Here is a 26,753-nt window from a genome sequence, read left to right on the forward strand (position 1 = left end):
TCCCTGTATCTTTGCCAAAAGAAATAGAGAAGTCTCATAGCAAGTTTGGCTGCCTAAGAAGACCAAAATGGCACTGGCTCAAACAAGATGGAAGTGTGTTCTCTCCCATGAAATAGTCTGGCTTGAGCAGCCAGGGCAGTATGACGTGTATCAGTTTCCCATGGCTGCTGAAGCAAATGACCCCAAACCTTAGTGGCTTAAAACAACATAAATGCATTGCCGTATAGTTGTGGAGGTCAGAAGTCTAAAATGTGCCTGTAGAGTTCTGTTCCTTTCTGGAGGCTCCAGAGCAGAATCCATTTCCTTGTCTTTTCTAGCTTCCAGAACTCACCTCCATCCTTGGGCTCGGGGCACCCTTCTTCCATCTTCAAAGCCAGCAGCATAGCTTCTTCACATCTCTAGCCCTTTGCTTCTGTTGTCACATCATCCACTCTGACTCCTCGTGCCTCTCTCTCATGAGGACCCTTGTGATTCCACTAGTCCCTACCCAGATAATCCAGGACATTCTCCCCATCTCCCTGTCCTTAACTTCTCACATCTGCAAAGACCCTTCCACCTTATAAGTGCACATTCACAGGTTCTGAGAGTTAGAACGTGGCCATTCTTCGGGGAGGGGGCATTATAAGGCAGCCTCACAGGATCAGGGGCCCATACCCCCACGATCTCACTGCCTTGCATCCTTGCTTCTCTCTGGTGGTCCAAGGCAGGTCTGGTGCTCATCCCATTCCAGCCGCTGGGAAGTAGGAAGGTGGAAATGAAGGGCATGGCTACAGGTCACACCTCTCACCTCACCTCCCATCCTGCGGCCAGGACTCAGCCTCATGGCCACACCTAGCTACAAGGGAGCCTGGGAAACTTCAGGAATTCTATTCACAGAGGACAAAAGGGAGAATGGATATTGGGAGACAATTAGCAGCCTTTGCCACAGAGTTCCTACAGAATTCAAATGGGGGATTTTTCTGTTGTAGTAAGTGGAGAGGGACACATGTATTGGCACAAAAAAATTAGGAAAAGGGCTAGACTTGTAATGCTGGGCTCGACCTCCAGTGCTCATCTGCCCCTCCGCTCTCCTTCCATGTGGGACTTATACCCAAATACCCCAGATAACTTCCTTTTTCTTTGGAGCCTTCTTTAACCGTGAGTTGTCTTTTAGTCTTTAGTCAGAGTTCCTCTTTACATCTTTACATCTGACTTACTGCCTTCTCGTTGTAATTTAAAGCCAATATTTCACGTCCCACCTTCCTATCTGGAAGCAGAACAGTTGTCCTTCCCGTATATAACTCTTTGCACCCGGGGTGCTTTCCTCCTAAACTCCCCGGCTCCAGAGGCTGTCACACTTCACTGCGGTCATTTGCCAAAAGGTAGGTGAGGCCGGGCCAGGAGCTCCTGTAATTGGCCCTGTCTCCCGCAGAAGGGAGAAGGGGCTGGATAATGGTTTGAGATGAAAGGGAATTAACCCAGCCGGAAGCTGCCTGTCAGCCCTGGAGGAAGCCAGTTCCATCGGCAGGTGCACTCCCACATAAATGAGGCCCTGCATCTCCTGATTCAGACATCGGAACTCAGGGACCAGAAATAGCACATGCATGATTCACAAAGCCCAGACAGCGCTGTGGAGTGTTCCGGGGCCGATGCTTCGTGGGAATTGGCTGTTCTCCCTCCAGACACCTATGTGCTTTCTCCCCCAGGGCCAGCGACCCGTCACCTTGATCGGCTTCAGCCTAGGAGCCAGAGTCATCTACTTCTGTCTGCAAGAGATGGCTCAGGAGAAAGGTGAGTCTGGCTCATTGTCTCAGATGAAAACCCCTTCCCAAGCTCATCCCCCACCCCCAGGCTGGAGGCTCGGTCACAAGCCTTGCAAAGTGTGCCTCCAGTTCTTAGAAATAATAGCTAAAAGTTTGTGTTGGAAAAAGATTTATTTTTGTCTGCAAACATTGGAGTGGAGGCAAGATTATCCTGAAATAAGGACATTGTTCTGCTGTGCTTTCTTGAATGGAGAGAAAGGGTCAGACATATGTTTCTCTGTGGAGTGATGTTGGAACTTTGAGCAGAGTGGAAAAGATCACGCACATGCACATGCACATCTATACACACTCACACACACACATGCTGCATGGCCAGGCAACACCTGGCCTCAGGTATTAAATGCCAGCAGCCCCTCCGGTCACTGCAGCAGCCCAGAGGCCACCACATCTTTCCTCTAGTTCCTGGGAGTGGAAGTTATGTGTGAAATGGGTTTAGTGTGACAGTGAGTGTGCTCTGGGAGTGTGCAGAATGGCTGGGACACTGTCAGTTTCCTAGGGCTGCCGTAACAAATGACTACGAACTGTGTGGCTTAAACAACAGAAATTCATTCTCTTGCAAACCTGGAGGCCAGAAGTCTGAGCTCAGGTGTCGGCAGGTTCCTTCCAAAGGTCCTCAGGGAGCATCCTTCCTGTCTCTTCAGCTTCCGGTGGCTGCCGGCCTTCCTCCGCGTTCCTTGGCTCGTAGATGCGTCACTCCAATCTGCCTCCATCTTCACAACCCTTCTCCTCTTCTCCCTTCTCTTCTCTTCTGAGAACAGTTGTCATTGGCTTTAGGACCCATCCTAATCCAGGATAATCTCATCTTGAGATTCTTACTTAATTACATCTGCAGAGACCCTTTTTCCAAATAAGGTCACCTTCCCAGGTTCCAGGTGGACACCTTTGGGGGAATGGGGTTGGTTCCCAATGCTGTTCAGTGTCATCCTTTCTGTGCTGAGGCAGCGGAAGATTGAGGACTTGTCACTGCTGCCGGCCTCGGTGGGTGAGGTTTCCAGGGCAGATCTGGCAGCCTCTGCTGCCTGTGGCAGGGGGCTGGGGGCTGTGAATTGAAGAGCACGGGGTGCGTGGGCTGGTCCACTGTTCTTGCCTCTCAGAGACTTGCTGGTAGAGCTTAGCAGTGGCAGGCCCTGAAGGGCAAGAGAAGGAACTGAGAAAGGAACTCCCTAGCCTGAGAGCCAAGGACAGGTAGGAGAGCAGGGGCTGGCGTTACAGCAGCATTCTCACTTAGGATCTCGCTGACCTCCTCGCTTATGAAATAGTTCTTAATACCCACCCCATATGATGGCTTTTCAGGAGTGAGGTACCCCATGAAGAGTATTTTTGTAAACTTTTAAACCCATTGTTGACCAAATTCAGTTCAAGGATGCCAGTCAGCAGCTTCTGCTCTTCACAGTTTCTGCTGATCTAAGGCTACCCCTGGAGATGGCCCCGGTCACCCTCAGCGTGTGATGTGGTTGCTGCCCAGTTGCTGGGAATTGGGAACATCAGCTGTCATCTGGGTCTGAGGGCTCTGGATGAGTTGGGGGCTGATAATGCTCTTTTCACCATTGGCATCCCCAGAAGGCCTGGGGAGACCTCGGAGCTTAGGGGCATGACTCATTCCATTTCTTTACAACAAGTATTTTCATACTCAAGGTCTACAGGTTGGCCGTGGTTTGTTTGATCTAGGATGGGCTCCGTTTCTGGCTGTAGTTTGGGTGGTCTTGGCTTGGGCTCAGGTCTGCTCCAGGTATATTTGTCCCAGGACCTTTGACAAGCTGCTCCTGTGATAAATCACCAGCATGCCAGAGCCACGCCAAACCGCCATGGGCAGTTGAAACTTCTGCTCATATCACATCTACTAGCATTCTATAGCAGTTATTTCTTGCTGCCAAAAACTTCTCCAAACATGGTGGCTTAAAACAGCAGTAGCTATTTCCCACTGTGCTGCGGGTTGGCCAAGCAGGTCTGTTCTTGCCTGGGCTCACTCGTGCAGTCGCAGTCAGAGGGCAGCTGGAACAGCTGGAAGGTCCAAGCTGACCTCACCCGTGTGTTTGGCAGGTGGTGCTGGCTGTCAGCCAGTGTGCCTCAGTCTTGCTTCCAGTGACCTCTCATCCTGCACTTGGCTTGACCAACTACTTCACAAGGCCATCAGGGCAGTGTTTCAAGAGGGCAAGAGTGAAAGCTGCAGGACCTCTTAAGACCTAGGCTCCAGAGCTCACACAGCACCACTTCCACTACCTTCTGTTGGTCAGCACCAGTCACAGCCAGACCAGATTCAAGGGTCTAGACTCTTCCTCTGGATGGGAAGAGCAGCAAAGAATTTGCAGCAATTTTTAATCTTCCACACATGCGTTTGGCCAAAGCCAGGCATTGGCCAAACCCTGGGTCAGGGAGCCACACAGTCCACCCACAGTGGAGGGAGAGGGTAGGGATTATTTGCCCAACAATAATCCAAACTGTCACAAAGGAGTAAAGGGAAGGACATGGACCTGGGAGTCAACTGAGACCTGGGTTCGAATCCTGCCTTGGCCCCTGCTTAGCTGTGTAACTTTGGTTGGACAAGGACGCAGCCTCTCTGAACATCCTTTTCCCCATCTGCAGCAAGAGGTCAAGGTCACCTACCTCTCCAGGTGGTGCTGGGTCTTGGTGGCCTCTCAACCCCACATGTCCTCTGGCCTCTCTAAACCAGCTCTCCTGGGGAGGCTGTGGAAAGTTGCCGTCATCTGTGCTGTCATCGTTTTGCTCTTTTCATAATCATCTTTCCCCCTTCCCATGCAGCAGACCATCTGCCAGGCTCCTCATTACCTGGAATGACGTGGTTTTATTAATAGAACCAATTCTTAATTCAGAGAAGCCATGTTTTTGGCTCCAATTAGCATAAATTACATGTTAACTTCAGATCATTAATACAAGCCAGGCCTTCAATTCCCCTACAGAATAAATAGAATTAATTACCATTAACCATTTGGCTGTGGCAATTGGAAGTGAGATCGCTGATCCGTTGCCTCCAGGATTAGGCTGGAAGCTGGTGGGTGGGAGGGAAGTGGGAGGCAGGTGGCCTCTTGGTGGCAGGGCTGGTTGGAGTGACAATGAGCGGCTGCACCACAGCCTTTTGGGGGATGGTTCCCAAGCTTTTTCCTTCCAGTGTCTTTCCCACCCCTGGATCTTCATGGCTCACTGGTAAGAATTTGGGCTTTGGTATTTGGCAGGCCTGGGTTTGGCTCCTGGCTTTTCTTCTGACCAGCCATGGGACCTGGGGCAAGTCACTTACCCTCTCCAGTACAAAAGTACTTGGCCCTGATTTGAGTACACTTAGTCAGTGCTTGTGTCTTTCTCTGAACTGTAATCCAAAGACCTACTATGCACAAAGAAATGTGGTAAGTGTTCAGATATAGGAGCTTGTCATTTTGTATCCACTCTCAAGCCCCCGGTGAGACCACAGACCCCCGGTAGGCAGGGTCTGCGTTGTCGCCCACTGACTGTGGCACCCAACATGCTGAGTGCCCAGGGAAACAGAGGAGCCTGACTTTGGGCAGTGGAAACAAGCATAAGCCGTGTGCTCGTGAGCCAGGTGCAGACTCCACATGGGCCAGACTGTGCTCTGAGAACTTACAGTTGTTCTCTCATTTCATCCTCACAGCAACCCAGTGAGGCAGGTGCTGCTGTTCTCCCTGTTTCTCCAATGAGGAAACTGAGGCAGAGGGGTTAGCCACACAGCTCCTAAATGGCAGAGCCAGTATTGGATCCCGGGGAGTCTGGCTCCAGAGCCCTCACTGCTCACCACTGGGCTGCACTTTCAGAGGACCTAGGCTATGAACCATAGGCAGACCTCGTCCAGTGGAGCTGAGGGAAGGGCAGTCCAGAAGGTCAGACCAGATGGGCAGAGGCGGGGTTCTCGACATGTTCCGGAAAAGGGGAAGTCTGGTGTTTGTGCAGCGTAAGACAGGGGACCTGGAGGTAGCACAGTGGAAAATACTGACAGATTCAGATGGGGCCTGGGCACAAGGTCTTAAATGCCAGGCCAAGGAGCTGGAACTTACTGGTTAGGAGCTGGGGAAAGGGCCAAGGTCTCTGGATTGTGGTACTGAGCAGTTGAGAAGGGTGCTGTGGAGAGAGGGGGTAGCTGGAGGGTTCAGCACTGGATGGCCTGTAGATCACCCCCACATGCACATGCACACATGGCACTAACTCAGCAGACCCTGAGTTATCTCAGTGCCCCCACCATTTTCCAGAATTCTCAGCACAGCTCCAAGGCCCCACTCATGATATGACTTCCAGCGTCTTCACCCACCATGCTTCCCCTCAAAACTGGGCTCTGTTCTTCCATCTCCTTTGCTAGATAACCCCTACTTGTTCTTCAGGTCTCACTTGGGAAGCTATCTCTCCAATAATAATAATAATGGGAATAGTGGTAATTGCAGAAGCACACACTCATCTATACAGCATGTGCTGTGCTTTCATGTGCTAGGCACAATTCTAAGCTTGTTGCATATATTATCTCACATAATTCTCACAACACCTCCATGACGATGTGTTGGTTTGGAACCGTATGTACCAGAAAAATATGCTCTTAATCTTAATCCATTCCTGTGAGTGTGAACCCATTGTAAGTAGGACCGTTTGAAGAGGTTACTTCAGTTAAGGTGTAGCCCATCTCATTCAGGATGGGTCCTCAAAAGGACTCCTCTATTACTGGAGTCCTGAATAAGCAGAATGAAATTCAGACAGGGAGAGAAGGTCAGTGGAACCCAGAAGAGAATGGCGTGGCCAGGAGAGACCTCCATGTGCATTGCCATGGGACAGAGGCGCCAAGGACCGAGGATCTCTGACAGGCAGCCCCAGAAGTCCAGTCTTTGGGGAGAAAGCATTGCTTTGATGATGCCTTGATTGGGCTTTTTCCTGGCCTCAAAACCATGAGGCAATAAATGAAACACGGGATTTCAGACCCGTGTTTGGGACCCATGACCCCAGTTCTCCTTCCAGTTTCTCCCTATTGGAGTGGGAATGTCTGTCTATGCCTGCCCCTCCCTTGTATATTGGAAACAGATAACTTGTTTTCTAGAACTTGTTCTCTAGATTTCACAGGTCTACAGCCAGAGGGGAACTGTGCCCCAGGACAGAAGACAACCCATAACTGATTTTGATGAGACTTTGTACTTGGCTTTGTTACTAAAATGACTTGAAGCTATTGGGATGTTGTGATGGAATGAATATATTTTGCACGTGGTGAGAACATGTCTTTTTGGGGTCCAGAGGGTAGAGTGTTGAGGTAGATGCTATTATCATATTAGTCAAAGGACTAAACCATTGCATGGTGTTTGTTTGAACAGCCTAGGAAATGAAAATAGATTTTGGAATTCAAAAAATGTAGAAATGGCTTTGGAATTGGGTAATGGATAGAGGCTGGAAGAATTGTGAAGTGCTTTATAGGAAAAGTCTAGACTCTTCTGAAGAGACTGTTCAGAGAAATATGTATGCTTAATGCACTTCTGATGAGGCCTTAAAGGGGAATGATGGATGTGTTATTGGAAATTGGAGGAAAGGTGATCCTTGTTTTATAGTGGCAGAGAACTTGACGAAATTGAGTTCTAGTGTCGGATGCAAAGTGGAACTTGAAAGTGATGAACTCAGTGATATTTAGCTGAGGAGATTTCCAAGCTAAATGTGGAAAGTGCAGCCTGGTTTCTGCTTGCAGCTTATAGTGAAACGAAAGAGAAAAGGGATAAGTTGAGAACTGAACTTGTAGGTACAAAGAAACCAGAGATTGATGGTTTGGAAAATTTTGAGCCTATCCAGAGAGTATGTTCTGAGGCTAGGGACAGAAGTGGCTGTATCAGGGACCTCTCTGAGCTTCCAGAAAGCAAGTCCCCAGAAAATAGGACTCCATGTGAGTGTTTAACTGAACATGGAACCAGTCAGCAATTTCTTTGGAAGTCGGGATTGGATATGTAGTTATCCAGGAAGGATCTGTGGAAAGTCCTTTTGTTTGATGGTCTGGACCCCCCTGCAAACTACATGCAAAGCCGACAAGTTTTATGTGAGATTCATATGAGCAGAACCACTGCCAGCCTGGACCAAAAGGGACAGAAAAGGGTCAAATTGGAGGAAGAATGACTTCACGAGCAGAACCATGGATGCTGAGGTCTGGACCAAAGACATCTCCTTGGGCCAAGAAAGTGGGCCCACCTTTGTATGTAGAAAGGGTGGGTCTGCCCCTGAGCTTGGAGGAGATGGGTCTTCTGCCCCCTTGTTCAGGAAGAGTGCTGCCACCCCGATGCTTGGAGATGGTGGGGCCTGTGCCCAGGGTTTGTGAAGAAACTGGCCACCATCTGATGCTTGGAGAAGGTAGAAACTTCACCCCAGTGTTTGGGAAAAAAGGCTGCTGTGCAAGCACTTGGAAGGGGAGTGGCTGCTGCTCTATCAAGCCTGAAGGACAAAACATTGATCTATAAATGACTCTCAGACCTTGAAATCTAATGGAGTTCGCCCTCTGGATTTCAGACCCGTGTTTGGGACCCATGACCCCAGTTCTCCTTCCAGTTTCTCCCTATTGGAGTGGGAATGTCTATCTATGCCTGCCCCTCCCTTGTATATTGGAAACAGATAACTTGTTTTCTAGAACTTGTTCTCTAGATTTCACAGGTCTACAGCCAGAGGGGAATTGTGCCCCAGGACAGAAGACACCCATAACTGATTTTGATGAGACTTTGTACTTGGCTTTGTTACTAAAATGACTTGAAGCTATTGGGATGTTGTGATGGAATGAATATATTTTGCACGTGGTGAGAACATGTCTTTTTGGGGTCCAGAGGGTAGAGTGTTGAGGTAGGTGCTATTATCATGCCCATTTAACAGGTGGGTAACCTGAAATACAGAGCTTAGGTCACTTTCCCAATCACACACTGGCAGGTGGCAGCCCGCCTCTCCAAGTTTCTCTTCCAGGCTTCCCAGAACACCTTTCCCAGCACTTGTCTTGTGGTTACAACTGCTGCTTACTCATCTGTCCTTCCAGTCTGTTAGTAATTATCACCTAAGAGCACACATCAGAATTACCTGGGCAATTCTGTTTTTAAAATATATGTATGCCCGGGTCCTACACAGAAGGGGCCAGCACCCTTATTTTGGAAATAGCTCCCCTAGGCAATTCTGGTGCCCGGCCCTGGTCGGGAACCACGGCACAGGAGGGGTGGGGGCAGGCAGGGGCTCTGCTTCTCTTTCTTTCTCATCCCTGCACCCCAGGCCTTTCACAACCTGGCCCGCGCCAGGTGCTCAGGGAGCACATGACGAATGAACGGCTGAGTCCCACCAGGGGTCCGGAGCACTTACCGGCACACCCGTCTCCCCCAGTAGCTCGGAGCTCCTTGCAGGGAAGAACCATGCCTTACTCAGCTTGTTGTGTTCCTGGACTTCGCACGGATGCTTGTAAATGTCTGAGGGAAGGAGGGGGTCTTTTTTAATTGGCACCATAGGTCAGTGACATTCTATTTAGGAAATACCTACTTTTTAAAAAGAAGTAGCGGAAACTAGGGTTGGAGCTTTCAAACAACAAGAATTGAATTGGACTCTGGCTCTGAATAGGTCTTTCTTCTTGATCCACCTGATCGTTTCCCCTTACTTAGTAGCATCCCATCCCACCCTCTATCTAGATGGGAGGTGAGGGAGGAGGCTGGTCATCTGTCTTTGCTTTGACTTTGGTCAAGAACACTCCAAAAAGAGGTCTTCTATCCCTTGGTTGTGGCTTATTCCAAATGTGAGCAGCAGCTGTGCACACATCAGCGGGACAGGCCCGGGTTTTCTTGCTGGGCAGAGGAAGGAGTCTCTATGAGGTGGACAGTTGACTCCCGGGGCACACTCAGTTTAACTCTTCCCTGCCCCGTGGAAGGGAGATCTCTGACTCTAATTCTGGACCTCAGAACTGTTTATGTCCCCAGTTTTCTTTTCCTTTCTGGAGAGTAATCAAGGGAACTCCTGGCAGATAATCAAAGTGGGAAGCTAAAACCAAACTACAGAGGGAAATTGAGAAGGTTCTAAATCCTAAGTGCTGTGTGCTTTCTGGAAGCCTTGGCCTCCCTCGACAGCCCTTTGGGAGACTGGGGTTTAGCAAAGCCTTCCTTGCCAAACTTCTGAAATGGGTTTGGCAACGTAAAATGAGTGAAAGCATGGATGCATACTTATTCACATACTCACAAAAATGCACTCACATTAACTGTTTACACCTACACCCTCCTAGTGTGGCCCCCCCATCTTTCTGCTGCTCTCCCACAACCTCTTTTCAGCAGCCCAGCAAGCCTCTTGCCTCCAAGGCTTACCAACTTACCATCCAGGCTCCTTCCATTCAACACACATTGTGCCAAACACAGCTGGGGCCAGGCCCTTGCCAGGTGCTGGAAGGATGGCAGCAAGGTGCAGGGTCTCTGCAGTCATCAGGCAGTGGGGACACACAGCTCTTCCCCATAGAGAAGCTTTTGGTTTCATTGCTGAAAGTCTATGTGGGCTCTGGAGTCAGAATGAGGATTTGAATCCCAAATCCACCTTTAGGCAAGTCACGTAACCCCTGTGAACTCCACTTGACTTGAGTGAAAACCAGTAAATAATAATATCGCCATCAAGGTGGTTGTGAGTATTAAATGTGATAAAGTAGATAAATTCCTGGTGTATAATAAGAGCCCAGTTATACTTACTGAACACTTGTGCTATGCCAGGAACTGTCCTAAGCTCAATAAATTGGAGCTAGCACACAGTATCATAGCCTCCCACCCCCACGCCATGTGTGACAGGGACCGTGGATCTACTTGGGGAAACATCTGCCTCACTTGGAAGGGTCTGGACTGCCAGCTCCTTCCTATGGCTGCATCTACCTTCTACCCACTTCCTCAATCCCCTTCCCAAGTCCTTGCCTCATGTTACTTATGGGGCATCTTCAAGTCGCCAGCTGGCCATGATCTTGAGAGAATGATTCACCCTTTGCCTGGAGCTGCCGTCTCATATCTAACTCATTCCTGCTCTGTGGTCTGGTTTCAGGCAGCCCTGCTTGGTTAACACCCAGTTAATCTGCACGCTCTGGAGACACTCTCCCAATTGCAGAAAAGCTGTCATTATCTGAGTTGGGGGTATAAAAGAGGAATTACTCTAATGCATTTGGACCTACTGTGTTCTGGAGCCCCTTGAGACCTGGTAATGAAATGTCACAATAAATCCCACAGTCACCCAGAGTAGATAGTCCTTCGGCCCACTTCCTGCTCCCTGCCCCCTCCTAACTGTACCTCATCTTTCCTTCATTCTCCCCTAAGAAAAGTTGCCTGTAGAATTAGCCATCTTCCCAGCTTCCTCTCACTTTTCTGGTGAGGTCGTGCACAGCAGGGGTTACTGCTTTGGGGGTGTGCCCCCATTCATAGGGTGCTTTTCACAGCCTGGGCTGCCCAGCCTTCAAGCTCAGCATAGTCAGCTTTTGTCCAAATGTGTGCCCAGCCTGTAAGCCCCCAGGGGGGCAGGAGTCCTGTCTGGCTGACCTCTGTGCCTGGGATGAAGCCTGCAGGAGAAAGTGCTCTCTGTAAATGGGTTGAACTTGAAGCCTAGTGATATAAGCAGTCACATCTCGTCAGTCAGGATAGGCTAGGTTATGCTGCAGTGACAAAGAGCCCCCAGAGTTTTAGAGGAATAACACAACAAAGGTTGATTTCTCATTCAGCTTCCTGTCCACTGTGGGTCAGCAGGGGGCTGGGATGACTGTTGTCACTCAGACCCAGGCCAGTAGAGGCTCCATCACATGTGTTTCCTCAGTAGGCGTAAGAGAACGTGATGAGTTATGTGCGGGCTCTTAACGCTTTCACCTGGAAGTGACACATGTCAATTTCAGTCATATGTCATTGACTTAAGCAAGGCACATGGACATACCTAACATTGAGGGCAGAAAATGTATTCTTACTGTGCGCTCAGAAAGCAGAGAGCCAGAACTATGTGTTGAAAAACATCAGTCACTACCCACACATCTTATTCTTATATCCAGTATGGGGGCTTCATGGTCCCATTAATATAACAAGTAGCAAGTTCCTTTTCCTGAACACACACTAGAACGTCACACTGACTTAGCAGCCAGAAGACCTTAGTTGGATTCTGGTCTTCTATTAATTCTCAGCTGAGGTCTCGGGCAGATACTTCTTCTCAGTTTCTTTATCTGCAAATGGGGACTTTCTCTTCTGCCCCTACCTTTCCTCACAAGAGCAGCCCTTACAGCTTGGAGGAAAAATGTCCACCTTAATGGGAAGCCAGAGTGGGACAAGCCCTGGGGACGCCTGGGTGAGAGCCCCAGTGATTGGTGGTAACTGGGAACCCAGGAGCTCAGCCAAGGGGCCACCACACAGACAGAGGCCACATAACTCCAGCCTGTTACACACCAAAGGGACAGAGCTGAGGTCAGGGCAGAGCCGGGGTCCGGGCCAGCAGGGGTCAGGGCTCAGGCAGCTCCCAGCCGAAGCTCTGGGCAACTTTGGCAGTTGCAGCTCCAGGCTGTGCCCAGTGCCCTGAGAATTGGAGGCAACGGCCTTGTGAAAATATCTTGAAAACCTCAAGCTACTAGAATAATTGCAGTAGTAGCAGTGGTGACAATGGCTGCCATGCACCAAGGCCCAGCTCTCAGCCACATTTCTTCTCAGGGTTTGTCATACATCCTTTTCAACCCTTGTAGCTGCCCCGTGAGGCAGGTAATTCTGCCCCTGTATTTCAGATGAAGAGAGTAAGGTTCAGAGAAAGGTGGAGTCATGTGCTCTAAAGCTAGGATTTTGACACAGCTCACTCTGCCTCCAGAGCTCCTCTTTTTTTTATATAATTTTATTTTCACTCTTTCTGGTTGAGTTTTCACTCAAGGCAGTATCCCAGAATAGACCTTCCAAGCAGAGAACTGTTCAAAATCAAATTCACTCCACTGGCTCATGTGTGCCTGGCACCAGGCTGGACTTTGGGGAGATGGCAGTGAAGATCCCTATCCTCCTGGGGCTGGCAGTCTTCTGACATAAACTGCCCTCCCTGAGACGCGAGTTGGGGTCTTGCCGGATGGTGGTGTGGGTTGGCAATGATGCATGTCAAGCATCCAGCAGAGTGCCTAGCACTTAGTAGGTGCTTAGTAGGTGCTCAGTAAAAGGAGCACATTCTGTTTTTCCATACCAGGTTCTAGGGCAGGCACTGGGTTGAGGCTGATGTTCTTTGGCTCACGTGTCCAGCCCTGGGGTGGAGACCATTATCCCTGCCACTTCCAACTCTTGAGTATTTGTCCTAGGAATTAGAAGTCACGTGACAGCCAGCCCCCAACCCTGACCCCGGCTCAGGGGCAGGTGCTCAGCAAGGCTTGCAGGTCTTCTGTGCTCCTCCCATGGCTGCAAGCAGGTGGTTTGGGTTTGCACAGACATGGCAGGGGCTGGCCATGCTCTGCCCATGCATCATCCGAGAGATCTGCGAGGCATCTGCAGAGCATCTGCAGAGCTTTCTCCATCTGTTATTCAGCAGTGCCCAGGCTGAGTGGGAAGGACTGATTCCCATGGGAATCCCTTGCCTTCTGGATGAATATTTTGGATGCTTTGTGTGGCTGAGGAACCTTCTCTTCAAGCAGAAATAGACAGGCCCAGATTCAACTGGGGTTGACTGAGAGCCCTACCTGCCTGCCCATGTGATTGATGAATTATTTCTAATCATCATCATCATCATCACCATCATCAACTGGCCAGCTAACAATTTAGGGGCACTTATTATATGCCAGACACAGCTAAATACTTCACATGCCTTATTTTATTTAATTTTCACCATACTCCTATGAGGTTTTAATTACCCCCATTTTACAGATGAGGAAACAGAGGCTTTCAGAGATGAAGTAACCAGCCTAGGGTCTCAGGACCAGTGATGATGAAGCCAGAATTTGGATCCATAATGGCTGACTCAAGCTCTTACCCATGGGTGGCTTCTTCTCTAATCCTTACAGCCACCCTGGAAAGTTGGGGTAATTAGTTCCCTCTACAGTTGAGGTAGTTGAGGCTCAGTGTGAGGCAAAGCAATTTGCCCAGGTGGGTCCATTAGGATTTGGAGGTTGCCAGTCTCTGCTGTTCCCAACCACTGCCCTTCTTTCAGCCGTACCCAGAGCACCCATCTGCCCAAGAGGAAAACAGGGGGTTCAGGCAGCTCTTTTCTCCACTGGTCCAGGCAGCCCCTGCCTTTATATTCTATACTTGTTATTCTTGCTGTCTAGAATGTCCTTGCCTGCCTCCCCTGCCCAGAGCCAGTTCAGACACATCCTACAGGAAGTGGCTCAGAAACCCCTTCCTCTGTGCTCCACGTGAGAAAAAGCCCCAGACTTACAGGCATTTAGAAAAGAAAAGTTGTTTCTTACAAAAAAAAAAAAAAAAAAAGTTCAAACTAGTCAGACTTCAGAAGGCCTGCTTGCCAAACTACAAACAAACAAACAAACAACGACAAAAACAGCCACTGAAAGAGAAGGCACACATGCACTCATGAGCTCCAAGGTTATCGAGTTTTCACGAGTCTCTTCTCACTACAAAAAGAGCCATTTTCCCCTGAGGTTACTGCAGCCCCGCAGGCCATGCAGCCTCAGACAGAGGCATCCTGAATCCTGGAGATACAGTGCTTCTGTTAGGGAGCCCACAGTTCCTGGGAAATGCTCATCCATTTGGGGAACTAGAACTATTCAGGGTGACGCTGTGGTTTTTGCTTTATCCCAAGGTAGGATTCATTGTTGGTGTTGGTGTCCGTCACCGTGGGAGGGGCTGCACCTGCCCATGCACAATGGCGACAGTTTAAGTCCAATCGTCATGACGTCCTCCTGAGATGGGCATGATTCACCCCATGTCATGGATTTGTAGACCAGGACACTGACAGAGAGCTGAAGAGATTTGCCTGAAGTCAGAGCTGGGGCACTCCCCTCCCTCGGCCCCTCGCCCACATGTCTGCCCTCACCAGGCTTTGTTTTCATGTGTCTGCTTCAGGTCTCCCTCCCCTGCTAGAGAGCAGTCAGCTTCAGGCCAGGCCCTGGGTCTGCCTTGTTCACCTCTGTGTCACAGCCCTGACCCAGGACTTGGCACACAGGAAGTGCTGATACACGCTAATAGTTAGCGAGGGGACGTGAAGGCAGCCACAAAATTTGGCACTGCCCACGGAGGAGGTCACCTGAGGCCTTTGAGCACGGAGAGGCTTGAGCTGCCTCAGCAAAGAGGACCCCACAGCCCATGAGACCTGGGTGGCCGGTTGGCCTGTCGCCCGGACCTCCTAGTGACCTCACTACACTTAGCTGTCCCCACTCCCCAACTGCCCAGCAGGTGGGATCCCAGCACATGCCCAGCCCATATGCCAATCCCACCCACAAGAAACAAGACAAAACATGCACCTGCCCAGTGTACCTTTGGGCCAGAAGTGAACGTAGCCCAAATCCCCAGAGATAAATGGGCCACCTGCAGTGACAGTCCGCCTGCCAGCCAATGGGGCAAATTTGCTTTGGGAGTAACTAGGCTCTCATAAAGGGTATTTCTGGCCCTGGAAGGGAGCAAGTGGGTAGAAGTCACCATCTGCACACCCACTGAGCCTCTGGACCCCAGATTATAATAGGATTTTTATCCTTTCTATGTATTTGCTTTAAAAAGGTTTCAAAAATTAAGAAGTCAGGAGCAAACTCAATTCAAACTGATTAATGGTAGCTGGCTGAGCCAGGAAACAGCCACATGACTCAAGCAACCACTTACTGCTTCAGTGTATTTGACATTTATTCTCTTCATTCCAAAAGGACTTGAAGGGGATTAAAATCATAATACATTATCCCTGCCTGGCAGCCCTGTCCATGCAGCCAGCAAGATGTCACAAGATGAACCAGGCTTGCCCATCAGTGTATTCATTCAGTAAATAAAAGCCTTCAGGGCCTGATGTACTTTGAGCACTGGGGCCATTAATTAAGTCAATCCTGGCTCTCATCCCCTCTCCATCATTTTTCCTGTGTTTTCAAGATATGAGGTATCATGGCCATTGACTGAGAAACCAGCTGCCTTTGTGGCATGAAGGAAGGAGCATTCGACTTAGAGTATAGAGAACTGAGTTCAAAACCAGCCTCTACTAGTTAATGTCTGTGTGCCCTTAAGCAAGTTGCTTTGCCTCTCTGAGCTTCAGGGTAATTAAAATTGGAATGCTGATGCCTCTTGGAGTTGTGCTGAGGGTTTAGTAACTACTGTTTACTGACACTTACTATGTGCCAGGCACTATGCCAAGCACTTTGTACAAATAACCCTAAGAGGTAGGTGTTAATATTCCTATTTTGCCTGTGAGGAGACCCCCCTGTGTCACCAGTACCCAGCATGGGACTTGGCACAGAGGGGTGACACCGTACTTCGCACAGGGTGGACCTGGGATGCACCTCCAGCTTACGTGGCCACAAAGCTGGCCACGCAATAGGTTGGATGTGACAGCACCATGTCTGCACCTAGGTGACCCCTGGTCGATAAGCATTCCTTTCTCCCTTTCTCTGTGAGCTTATCCAGATGGGTTTTTCCAAGGCTGTAGTGCTCACAGATACAACAGTAATGTTTTTGGACCTGCTGGCAACTCTCTGGGGAGGGATGAGTCAGCAGAACATGAGATTCATTTGCTGCTTTAATCTCAAGGCTGACTGACCCCGGGTCTTCAACGAGAGGCTTGGCCAAAGATTATGCCAACTCCATTTGGAAGGCATTTGGCTCCTCTTGGAGATGCAGACATCCTAGACCTTAGCAGGCGGCACCTGCCAAAATGCATTTGATCACATTCTGAATTTGGTTGTCCGGGTGTGTAAAGACTGTAAGAAATCAGGGCTGGCTCTGGCCTCACCTCTGGGGCCGGGTCTCCCTGCTCCGCCACTAATCCACAGGGCACAGCCACACTTAAACCCGCTCCACCCTCCTCCCACAGATTGGCCACTGGTCCCCACTGCCCGCTATTTAAGTCTACTTAGCTTCCAGGAGGCCCAGGTCAGCTCTGGAAAGCCTCGTCCAGCATCTCAGAGGTAGAAAAGGAGACCAAGGAAGTACTTGCTCAGAATGGTGGTGATAATTGGTGATCATGTTGGAAGGTTGATGCTCTTATAACTGGGGGATCCAGCAAGACCCATATCCTAATCCTGGAAATGACCCCCTTCTCCCCACAGGGCTCCCAAGAGAGATGAGCACACAAACTCTGGCTAAATGATGACCAGGGCACCACTTTAATGCCACTTAGGCCGGCCCCCAAAGCCCCCAGGGAAGAGCTCACTGAAGCTGGGCAGGTCACACAGCAGGCTCAGCCACCCAAAAGCCCCAGTCCTGATCTGGATCCCACTGCATCCTGGCCGGTAGCGTGGGGGAAGGAGGAAAGTCAAAGGGGACCAGCCCCACTGTATGGGATAAAGATATTGCCAGAGAGAGAGAGAGAGAGAGAGAGAGAGAGAGAGAGAAAGGTGGCCCCAAGGGACCTAGCTAGCAGAGTCTATTGTCTTCTTGCATGGCCTATAGCAACCTGCCCATAAGTACTTGGGGCCACTGAGACCAGCGCCATGTCTTCTTTTGGGGGCAGTGGGAGGAGGCCTGGGAAGAGAGGCGAGCTGATGTAAAAGGAGAGGCTGAGCATGCCGCTGCTCCTACGGCCAGCACTGGATAGGACCAGGGCCAGAGCTCCGGCCACACATCCTGCCCCCTCAGGCTGCTCAGCACCCACTGGGGCCGGGAACCTGATGTGCAAAATTCCCAGGAGTTCTGCCCTCCAGGACGAGTCTCCCTAGACAGTCTGTCCCACACCCTGGTCCAGCCATTTGGAGACACTTCCTACTCCTAACTAGCACACATAGGGATCAAGGGGTTGATTAAACGGAAGGTCTGCTGGTCATTACCCAGCCGGCCACAGTTCTCCAAACCCCAGGGGTGAGAACATGGGCTTAGGGTCAGAAGCCCCGGGTTCAAATCCTGCCTCCACCACTGACTGACTCTAGGACTTTGTACAAGTTACACAACTTCTTCAGGCCTTCCTCGTTAATTAAATATGTCTAATGATACCTGCCTCCAGGCTAAGATGGTTACACAGTAGGTGCTTTGTAGTTCTTCAAAGCATTTGAATAATGTACAGGGCCCTTACTCAGTTTAATCTTAATTTGATGATCCAGAAGATACTTCAAGAACATCATCTTGGGGTCAATACTATGGGCCTCAGTTCATTCTTTCACCCTATGAACTTCTGAAATTGTGGATTCCTAGTCTCGGGTTCCCCAGGGATGTTTGCGATCATCTGGTTCAATCTCCACATTATACAGGGATCCCCCTGACATCATCATAGGTGTCCACTAGCCTCTGCTTCATTGCTCCTAGTGACAGGAAGCTTACGGTCCCATCCAGGGGTGGCTAGGAACCTAGGAACTTGTTTTACCAGGAGAGTCATTCACTTGTGGGCTGTGGATCTTCACACCCTGGTGGTGTTTGAATGGGCGAAGAGAAGATCTGCTGTCCAGGGAGGCCACTGGCCACCCAGACTGGGCCCCGAGGGCTGCAGGGCCTGGGCAGCCAGCATGTCCCCAGATGTGGTCCTGGGCTTTTCAGAAACACGATTTTGTCCATTTTGCTCCCAGCGCTGATCAGAGTCCTGTTAATCAGACTCAAAAGAGACTGTCAAAACAATGCCAATTCATTTAGGTCCACCAGCAGTTGTTGCACTCGTGCAGATTAGATCGAGTGGCCGTGTCACTGCCAGGCTCCTGGGAAACTGGTGATCTCCCAAAGATTCCATGGTGAACAGGGGATGGGGAGGGGTGGGCTCAAGGAAGAGGTGAGCCCTGAGGACCATCCCAGTATCCTAGAGAGCTCCTCTCTCTAGTGACCCTTCTCTCCTTCCCTCCTGCCTCCCCCTACTCAGAATTGCATATCAACAGGCCACAAGTCTCAGTCATAGTAACTAAGGAATCCAGACCCTCTGCTGGGAAGAATTCCTATGGAGGGATCCCAGCTGGGAAGCATACACCCCAAAGTCTTGTTAATTTACATATTAATTAACCATCTCAGTTCGCAGCATTTCTGTAATAGAAATGGGCTTGTTTGTTTTACTGTCTAAGTGTTCCATTATCACCAGGCCTGCTTAGCCAGTATTGTTAAAACTGTTGTCTTTTAGAACATTGCCAGGCCTGTTTTGCGAAGCAGTAGATGAAAACGTTCCTGCTTGTGGGTTGTGCTTTCATGACAGGGTCTGAGTTCTGCAGGTAATAACCTGTAAGCCTCGCTGCCCCCTTCCCTGCAATCCCAGCACAAAATGTCCCCATGTGAACCCCAACCTTTCAGCTCTCGTTTGTTCTTCGTGACTATTTCTTCCATCTTCCATTCACTTGTTTACTCACACCTCCATTTATTTTCTTATGCAAAGCCCTATCTCCTTCCTCAAAGGATTCAAGCACCTTTCAGGAAATACAGCCACTAAGGTAACAACTTGTGAATAAATATAAAACATCAAGACCAAGAAAAACAGAAAGGTGAATAGGAGGCGTGAGCCAACCAGGAGCTCAAACGCAGAGAAGCCAGCCTGGAGTAGAAGAGCTCACAGCCAGGCCTGGCTCTGGGTCCCTACCCTGCCACTTACCAGCCGAACAACCAGGCGCTGTGTTCTCAGTCTCTTCGCCTGTGAAGTGGGTCTGGTAACACTTTCTTCATACAACGATTAAAAGGTTTAAGTGGGATAATATATGTAAAGCACTTGGCAGAATGGCTGGCAAGTAATAGGCATTTCAGTAACCATGATTTTAATTATTGCTACTGCATCTTTACCTGTTGTTACCCAGTTGCTATAATTGTGCTGGGAGTTTAGTGATTCCTTCCTAGCAATCAGAGCAAAAGCAGAAAGAGATGTCTGTGAGGGGGTAGAGATGTCAGCTCTACAGGTTACAAGACTTTCCATTTCGACCTGACTTATTCTGTCTGAGAGTTGCACCCTCTCCTTTTAAGAACTGAGTGTTCAGGTTCAGGTTTAATTAGCCATCAGACTATCCAATCTCTCTGCCTATGGCAGCTAGAAAGCTCAGGGCTGGAGGTTGCAAGCCTTGCACCGTGAGGAGAATGTCGTGGTTGTGAATAATCTTTATAAGCTGCCTGCCTAATTGTACAGAGATGTGTTAGCAGCAGGGATGTCTTTGGAAATTCAGATTGGAGATAATTATCTCTTCAATTTTGGTGAGCACCTGGGTACTTGGAAGACAGTTAATTAGGAGACAAGTCTCAAGTTGGATTTTCATTTGGGTAGTTGTGCATGTTGTAATTTAGCAGCTGCTGGAGAATGTACCTGTATCACAGGCTCAGCAAATTAAAGGAAAAAAAAAAACCGTAATTTATAGTTCATCCTGCCACATTCCTCTGTGGAGGTTTGATGAAGAACAGCTGCTCATCTCCAAAAGAAGAAGCCATTGTTCCAAGGAAAGGGGAAGGAGCTGTTTATTGAGCACGTACTGTTTGCCAGGTAGTAACAATCCATCCTGATGTTCCCTGTCACCTGGGAAGGTGTGGCCATCATTATACTTGGAAGCAGGCATTGCATTTTCCATTTTTACAGATAGGGAACCTGAAGCCCAGGGAGGTCAGGTGACTTATCCAAGGGCACACAGCCAGTGATTAGCAAACCTGGGATTCTAAGCCATTTCCTGTTATCCATTCTTTTATGCTGCCTCTTCTGACCAGCTTGCTGCCCTCAAAGAGCCTAAGACCCGGTTAAGAAAATGAGATGCCAGCCTAAAAACAGGTAAACAACAGGAAATGCTACATCCCAAGGACCTGGACATGAAGGGCTGCAGCCATTCAGAGGAGGGAGCATTTCCTTCCAGATTCAGGGAAGGCTTCAGGGAGGAGGCGACAGGCTTTGAAGAGCTGGTCGTCTGGACAGGCTGCAAGGAAGGCAGGAGGCCTTGGGGCCTGGAACTGCAGATAGCAAAGATCCAGAGATAGGAAGGTGAACAGACCAGGGAGGACAAGTGATCTGAGCCAAGGTTTGTGTTAGGAGGTTGGGAGAATCAAGGTAGCAAGATGAACAGGAGACAGAGGGCAGGGGCTTGACCTATTCAGTGGCAAACAGAGGCCTAGACAGAGGCTTGACTTGAGGCCTTAGCTCCAGGGCTTCTACTTAGGACATTTCTTCTCCATTTCAGCCAGACCCCGAGCAGGGCCCCATCTCTGTTCCTGCCTCCCCTGAACCCCAATCCCTCCCCTATCCTCCAGCCTTCCCTCCCCACGGCTGGTGTAACCACCATACCTTTTGTCCTGCATTCTCTTTCCCCTCACTCTCTGCTCCTGTAGCTGGGGCCTTCAGTGTTCATTGAGCTGCACCAAATGAAGCCTGTTGCCTCCTGCACGCCAGGCCCTTTGCGTGTAGTATTTCATTTTAGCCTCACGGCTGCTGTTATCCCTGTTTTTCAGGAGGGCAAGCCCTCTGAGAGCTCAGGGGATTTGGCCATGGTCCCGCAGATTGTAAGTGATCATTCCGAGGTGGAACCCAGATGGGTCTGACTCCCAAACCAGGGTTCTTTCTCTGTTTGGCCCTTTTAGGTTCACAGCTGAGTGTTTGTTTACCCAACTCCCTCAGGCTGGCACAGCTGGTAACGGTCTATCACTCCGTCACAGGGGTCCCAGGGAGGGGCAGGAACTCTGGGCTGTGGTTGGCCCACCCCTTGCATGATGCCTCCTCTCTAACCAGAATACAGCCCTGCCTTGGACACACACACACACACACACACACACACACCCGAGCATTTGTAGTTGTCACAGCACTACCTAATGGCGATTTCCAGGGGCGAGGGTGGGCAGTGCACCGTATTGAGGTAAAGGGCTTGGCAGCCAGCTCCTGCATCCCCAGGGCTCCAGTTAGGTGTTGCTAGGCAGGGTCTACTGACAGCCTTTCATTGAAGGCTTGTGCAGAACAAAGCAGCTGCTTCTACTTCGGGAGAAGTTTGCATGCCACCCAGTTATATCCTTCTCATTTTCACTTTACACTATGAGCACTTATTAGGCACCAAAGATACAAAGAGGCAAAGGAACCAGTATTTATTGAATACCTGCTGTGCCAGGTGTTTCCAGGCATCATCTCGTGTAACCTTCCCAAGGCCTGCAAGGTAGGAATTCCAAGGCCATTTTCCAGACTAGGAAATGAAGCTCAGAATGGTGCACGCAGGCTGGGCTCACACAGTGGGGGGCACAGGGCCAGTGGTGGAACCTGCTGTGTGTTCAGAACTGAAGCTTCGCCCACCTGAGCATCAGTGGACATTTGGGCAGCAGCTGCCCAAAGGGTGCCGTTGTTTCAAGTGACTTTGTTTCCCCCAGATATAAAGCAGGAGGAAAAGACCTGGCAAAGGATGTCTTATAAGAAATAAAATTGGATCCCACTAGTGACAAGATGGGAGAGAACTCAGATGGGTTTTGTTTTGAGAATTCCACAGCATCCCAGATGCTCCTGCCGTGCGGCAGATCCAAGGTGGAGAGAATCACTGGTGAAGAGGAGGAAGCAGAGACCAAGTTCAGGATGTGATTCTATTTTTAGAGCAGGCTACTGGTGGCCCTGGGCCACTCCACAACCTGAGACCCGCATTTTGGCTGCTTATGTGAGGAACTGACGAGAGTTGTCGCAAAGACTTCTAGTGCTTTCTGCCCTGACTGTCCCTTACCTGCAATCGGTTTGTCATTTGTTTTAGAAATGGAACCAAGATTAGGTTGTAAAGCTTGAGGAGGGGGGAAAACGGGAGCAACCACAGGGAAATCTTATTTTGTACCTAGAATGTTTTCCAGTCAAATTAAGTAAATTACTAGCTGACATATGACCACCTTTTAAAATAAGTGTGCTATCAGGAAGTGAACCTGACATCCTAGTCCAGAAAATATCAAAATGTAAGTGGACTCAGGCTTGCTAAACCACAGCCAATGTGCCGTGAACACCAGGAGGCTGTGATCGCTGGCAGGATATAATAAGAACCGCTGTCAGTTTAGAGGCAGCCTTCCCAGCAGCAGACATTCTCATGCGGCTTCATGATTTATGTCATTTCTATTCACCATCAGTGTTCCTATGTAATATTTTTATATTGATTCATAATCTAAAACTTAAATTTATTTTAAAAGGAATCTTTACCTCAAATGGAAAATCAGTATTATTTGTCATAAATAGAAGGAATAGTAAGAAGTAAACACATTAAAAATAAAGCAATGGAAAAAATAAATAAATAAAGCAATGGTATTGACAATATAGCTTGATGCTGTCATCTGTCAAAGGCCCTGAGTCTGAGGCCTGTCCCCTTTCTTAAACAAAGAGAGATTAATAAGCAATGGAGAAACATTAAAGATATATTAGCAACTACTGGAGTGGCAATAGTATGGACTAATGAGCCTAAAAATTCTCCCACTATAAATGTTCCAGAAATACTAGACAGAATATAGCAAATATCCCTTAAATGCTTGGCTGAGCTCCCAAGAAATAAAGAAATCACCCAAGGTCAGAAACAAGGAGAGGACAGAAAACCAGAGCAATAAGCATGTGCTCTGACTGGAGGGAGAAAAAGTCTCTGGGAATTTATAACCACTAGGGTTTAGGGTTCACAGTTATACAACCTGAATGATCCAGAAATCTCTGGTAAAAAATCTGACACCAAACTACTCTTGAGAAATAGGCCCTCAGCCCACATATGAGAAGCTTAAAAGATGAGTTCATAATCTGGGCTTATAAAACACATTGGGAAATAAACTATAATGAGGGAAAATGAATCAAAGCAACAAACATCAAGATTAACCCTCGATCTTCAATAGAACAATCTGACAGAGCCCTGCAAATTAGAAGTGTTTGTAATCATTAAAACAATGAAAATAAATAGAACTTGTTTCAAATACTGAAAAAAAGAATAGGAGGATTAGAAAATAAATAAAATTTCTAGGGATGAAAAACAGAAGCTATGAAATTGACACCTGAGTGGATGAATTAAACAGCAGATTAGACAAAGCTAAAGGGAAAAATAATGAACTGGAAGATTAGTTTAAAGAAATTACCCACAGTGCCTCATAGAGCTCAAGAGATGGAAAATATAAAAGAGAAATTAAGGTTCAACATTTCCCTGATAAAAATTCCAAAAGAAGAGACTAGGAGAGAAGTAAAATTTATTGGCTAAGAATTTTCCAGAATTGATGGCTTAGATTCATGGAGTAGGATAAATATTTTACATCTAAACACATCATAGTGAAATTGCAGAATGCCAATGATAAGGAGATCATCAAAGAATTAAAAAAAAAAAAAAAGAATTACAAAGAAAGTTCAACTAGACTGATAAGAGACTTCTCAAAACAACAATAAAAGCCAGAAGAGAGAGAAAAAGCACCGTCAAACTACAATTCTATACTCAACTAAGCAATTCAAGATTGAGGACAAAATAAAGATACTGCCAGACAAAGACTGAGCAGGGGGCCGCTGCCGCCCCAGGCTCACTGTAAGAGGAAGTCCCTAGGCTGGACCTGCTGCACGGGCTCCCCGAGCGTCTGGGTGCCCTCCCGACACCCCTCCGTCCCAGCTGCACCGACCTTCCACCGGACCCGTGGAGGATGAGGTGTCCGCATTGCCAAGAAGATGGACAGGATGGTGCAGAAGAAGAACACAGCTGGAGCATTAGATTTGCTGAAGGAGCTTAAGAATATTCCCACGACTCTGGAATTACTACAGTCCACAAGAATCAGAATGTTAGTTAATGCAATTCACAAGCAGAGTACAGACAGAAGTTGTCTTTGGCAAAGTCTCTCATCAAATCCTGGAAAAAGTTATTAGACCATCAAGTGACAAAGACTCTGAAGAGAAGAAAAAAGAACCTGCCATGACTTCGCAGAATAGCCCTGAAGCAAGAGAAGAAAGTAGCTCAGTGGCATCATAGGTAGCAGAAAGGATGAGGCAAATGCTCAAGATACTTATGTTTTATCTTTTCCTCAGGCACCAAGCACTTAGGATTCTGTACCGTTAAAGTGTAGGGAGATGCCTGCCGCAGCTACACTGCTATTGAAGCTGGTGAGGAAGAATTACAGTCTCAAATTGAGGAAGCTATATATCAAGAAATAAGGAATATGGACATGAAATACAAAAATAAAGTATGAAGTAGGATATCAAATCTTAAGAATGCAAAGAATCCAAATTTAAGGAAAAACGTACTGTGTGGGAATATGCCTCCTGACTTATTTGCTAGAATTACAGCAGAGGAAATTGCTAGTGATGAGCTGAAGAAGCCATCAGAGAGCATCACATGGCCAAAACAGGTACAATGCAGGCCTGTTTGTTCACATGTGGCAAATGTAAAAAGAACTATACTTACACACAGGTACAAACCCGTAGTGCTGATGAACCGATGACAGCATTTGTTGTCTGTAATGAATGTGGAAATCAATGGAAGTTCTATTGAGTTTGGAGAATTGGCAAGATGTCTGGACCATTAAGAAAATGGATTTTGTAATTAGCTTTAAAACTCTGCCAAGCAATTAGTTTTCTGGCAAATCAGATTTTTAAAGCAGCATAAATCCCTTGGGTTAGTATGTTTTTGACATAACATCCCTTCCTTAAATGCTTTCCGTAGTTTCAGATAGCAGTAGGTAGCCCATATAATAATTGTATGGTATCTGTTTCATAATTTTTTTTCATTTTTATAAGCAAGTTAATATTAAACTTTTATCGATTAAACTTTGGCACTCAATTTTTTCTTTTCTTCTTAAAGGAAAATGTACCTTAACTTTTTTATAGTCTGAAACATACACTAAAAATGTTATTCTTCTCTGTTTATACATAAATGGAAATTACATTTTTTCCCATATTGGCATGTACCTGAAAATATTAAAGGAGAAGAAAAGGTAATATAATTTTAGGTTATCAAATATGGGGTGAATTCAAATAATACTTGACCAGCTTATCTAAATTGTACATAATATTTGAACCAGCATATGAATTTGATTTTAATTATTATGTTCCCAAGCCTGGGTTAATTAGCTGTTTTGCATTTGTAACTAACCATGATCATCATTTCTTGTAATTTCTTGTACATGTATATTACTTGTTCTTAATAGATTTTACTTTTGGAAACATGACTTGACTTTATTGGGAAAAAAAAAAGCGATGAACAATTTGGGGAATATGAGTGATGATATACAAGAATTCTTTGTACTATTTTTACATTTTTTCTGTAAGTCAGAAATAATTAAACAAAAAAAGTTTAAATTATAGAAAATATATAATAAAAATTATGTCTAAATGATTAAACAAAAAAAAAAGGCAATGAACATTAACTGTGGTCATATATAGATAGAATCTAGCAAAGTCTCTGGCATCCAGGACCATGGTGGGTAAACAGTAACTGCCCATATCAGAGTTGGTTAAGGGACTCCAAACTGTTTTGCAGCTGTGAACTCTTTGCAGCCCCTGGTCCCATGGATCTGGTGTCAGTCACACCAGCACTTGAACACCCCATCCTGCCTTGGTCTTACCTAAAGGATTCTGTCTTGTCTGATTCTTCCAGTTCTCTAGACAGATCCTGCCTTAGCTCAGTCACTTTCCAGCAGTCTGGCTGGGCCATCCCAGCACCCTGGCATCATTCCTACTCAGTCCTTCTCTCCACCCTCCCCTTCCCACCAGGTGAGAAGTCAAAGAGATATTAATCTAGCACCAGCATCGTCAGGGATTTTTAACCCCTTGCTCATGTAACACATGAGCCATCAGTACTTTGCAGTGTTTCAAATATATTATGTCTGTCTGCAGTAGACTGATTGCAAAAAGCCACCCCAATTCTTCACCCCTCCCTTTATCCAGGACCCTTTACAATGTGATCTTCAAGCTCCTTCCTTCAAGAGGTGAAATCTTTTTCCCCACCTTCTTGAATCTGGGCTGGCTTTGTGACTTGCATTGGCCAATAGAAGGTGGAAGAACTGACATCAATAGTTTCATTCTAGGCCTCGGGAGACC

At 47.7% G+C, this 26,753-nt stretch overlaps 1 protein-coding gene and 1 pseudogene across 6 annotated transcripts in view; both read left to right on the plus strand.

The window, feature by feature from the left end:
- Window positions 1-26,753, plus strand: part of TMCO4 (transmembrane and coiled-coil domains 4) — a 105,767-nt gene that overhangs the window by 52,267 nt on the left and 26,747 nt on the right. For all 6 annotated transcript variants that reach the window (XM_037828335.1, XM_037828332.1, XM_037828333.1 and 3 more), the window contains one exon: window positions 1,686-1,770. In XM_037828335.1, coding sequence (XP_037684263.1) covers window positions 1,686-1,770 — 85 coding nt within the window. The remainder of the gene's footprint in view (window positions 1-1,685; window positions 1,771-26,753) is intronic.
- On the plus strand, window positions 24,090-25,482 carry LOC119527851 (annotated as a pseudogene).

Source organism: Choloepus didactylus, chromosome 2 (assembly GCF_015220235.1).
Source record: "Choloepus didactylus isolate mChoDid1 chromosome 2, mChoDid1.pri, whole genome shotgun sequence".
Taxonomy (NCBI): domain Eukaryota; kingdom Metazoa; phylum Chordata; class Mammalia; order Pilosa; family Megalonychidae; genus Choloepus; species Choloepus didactylus.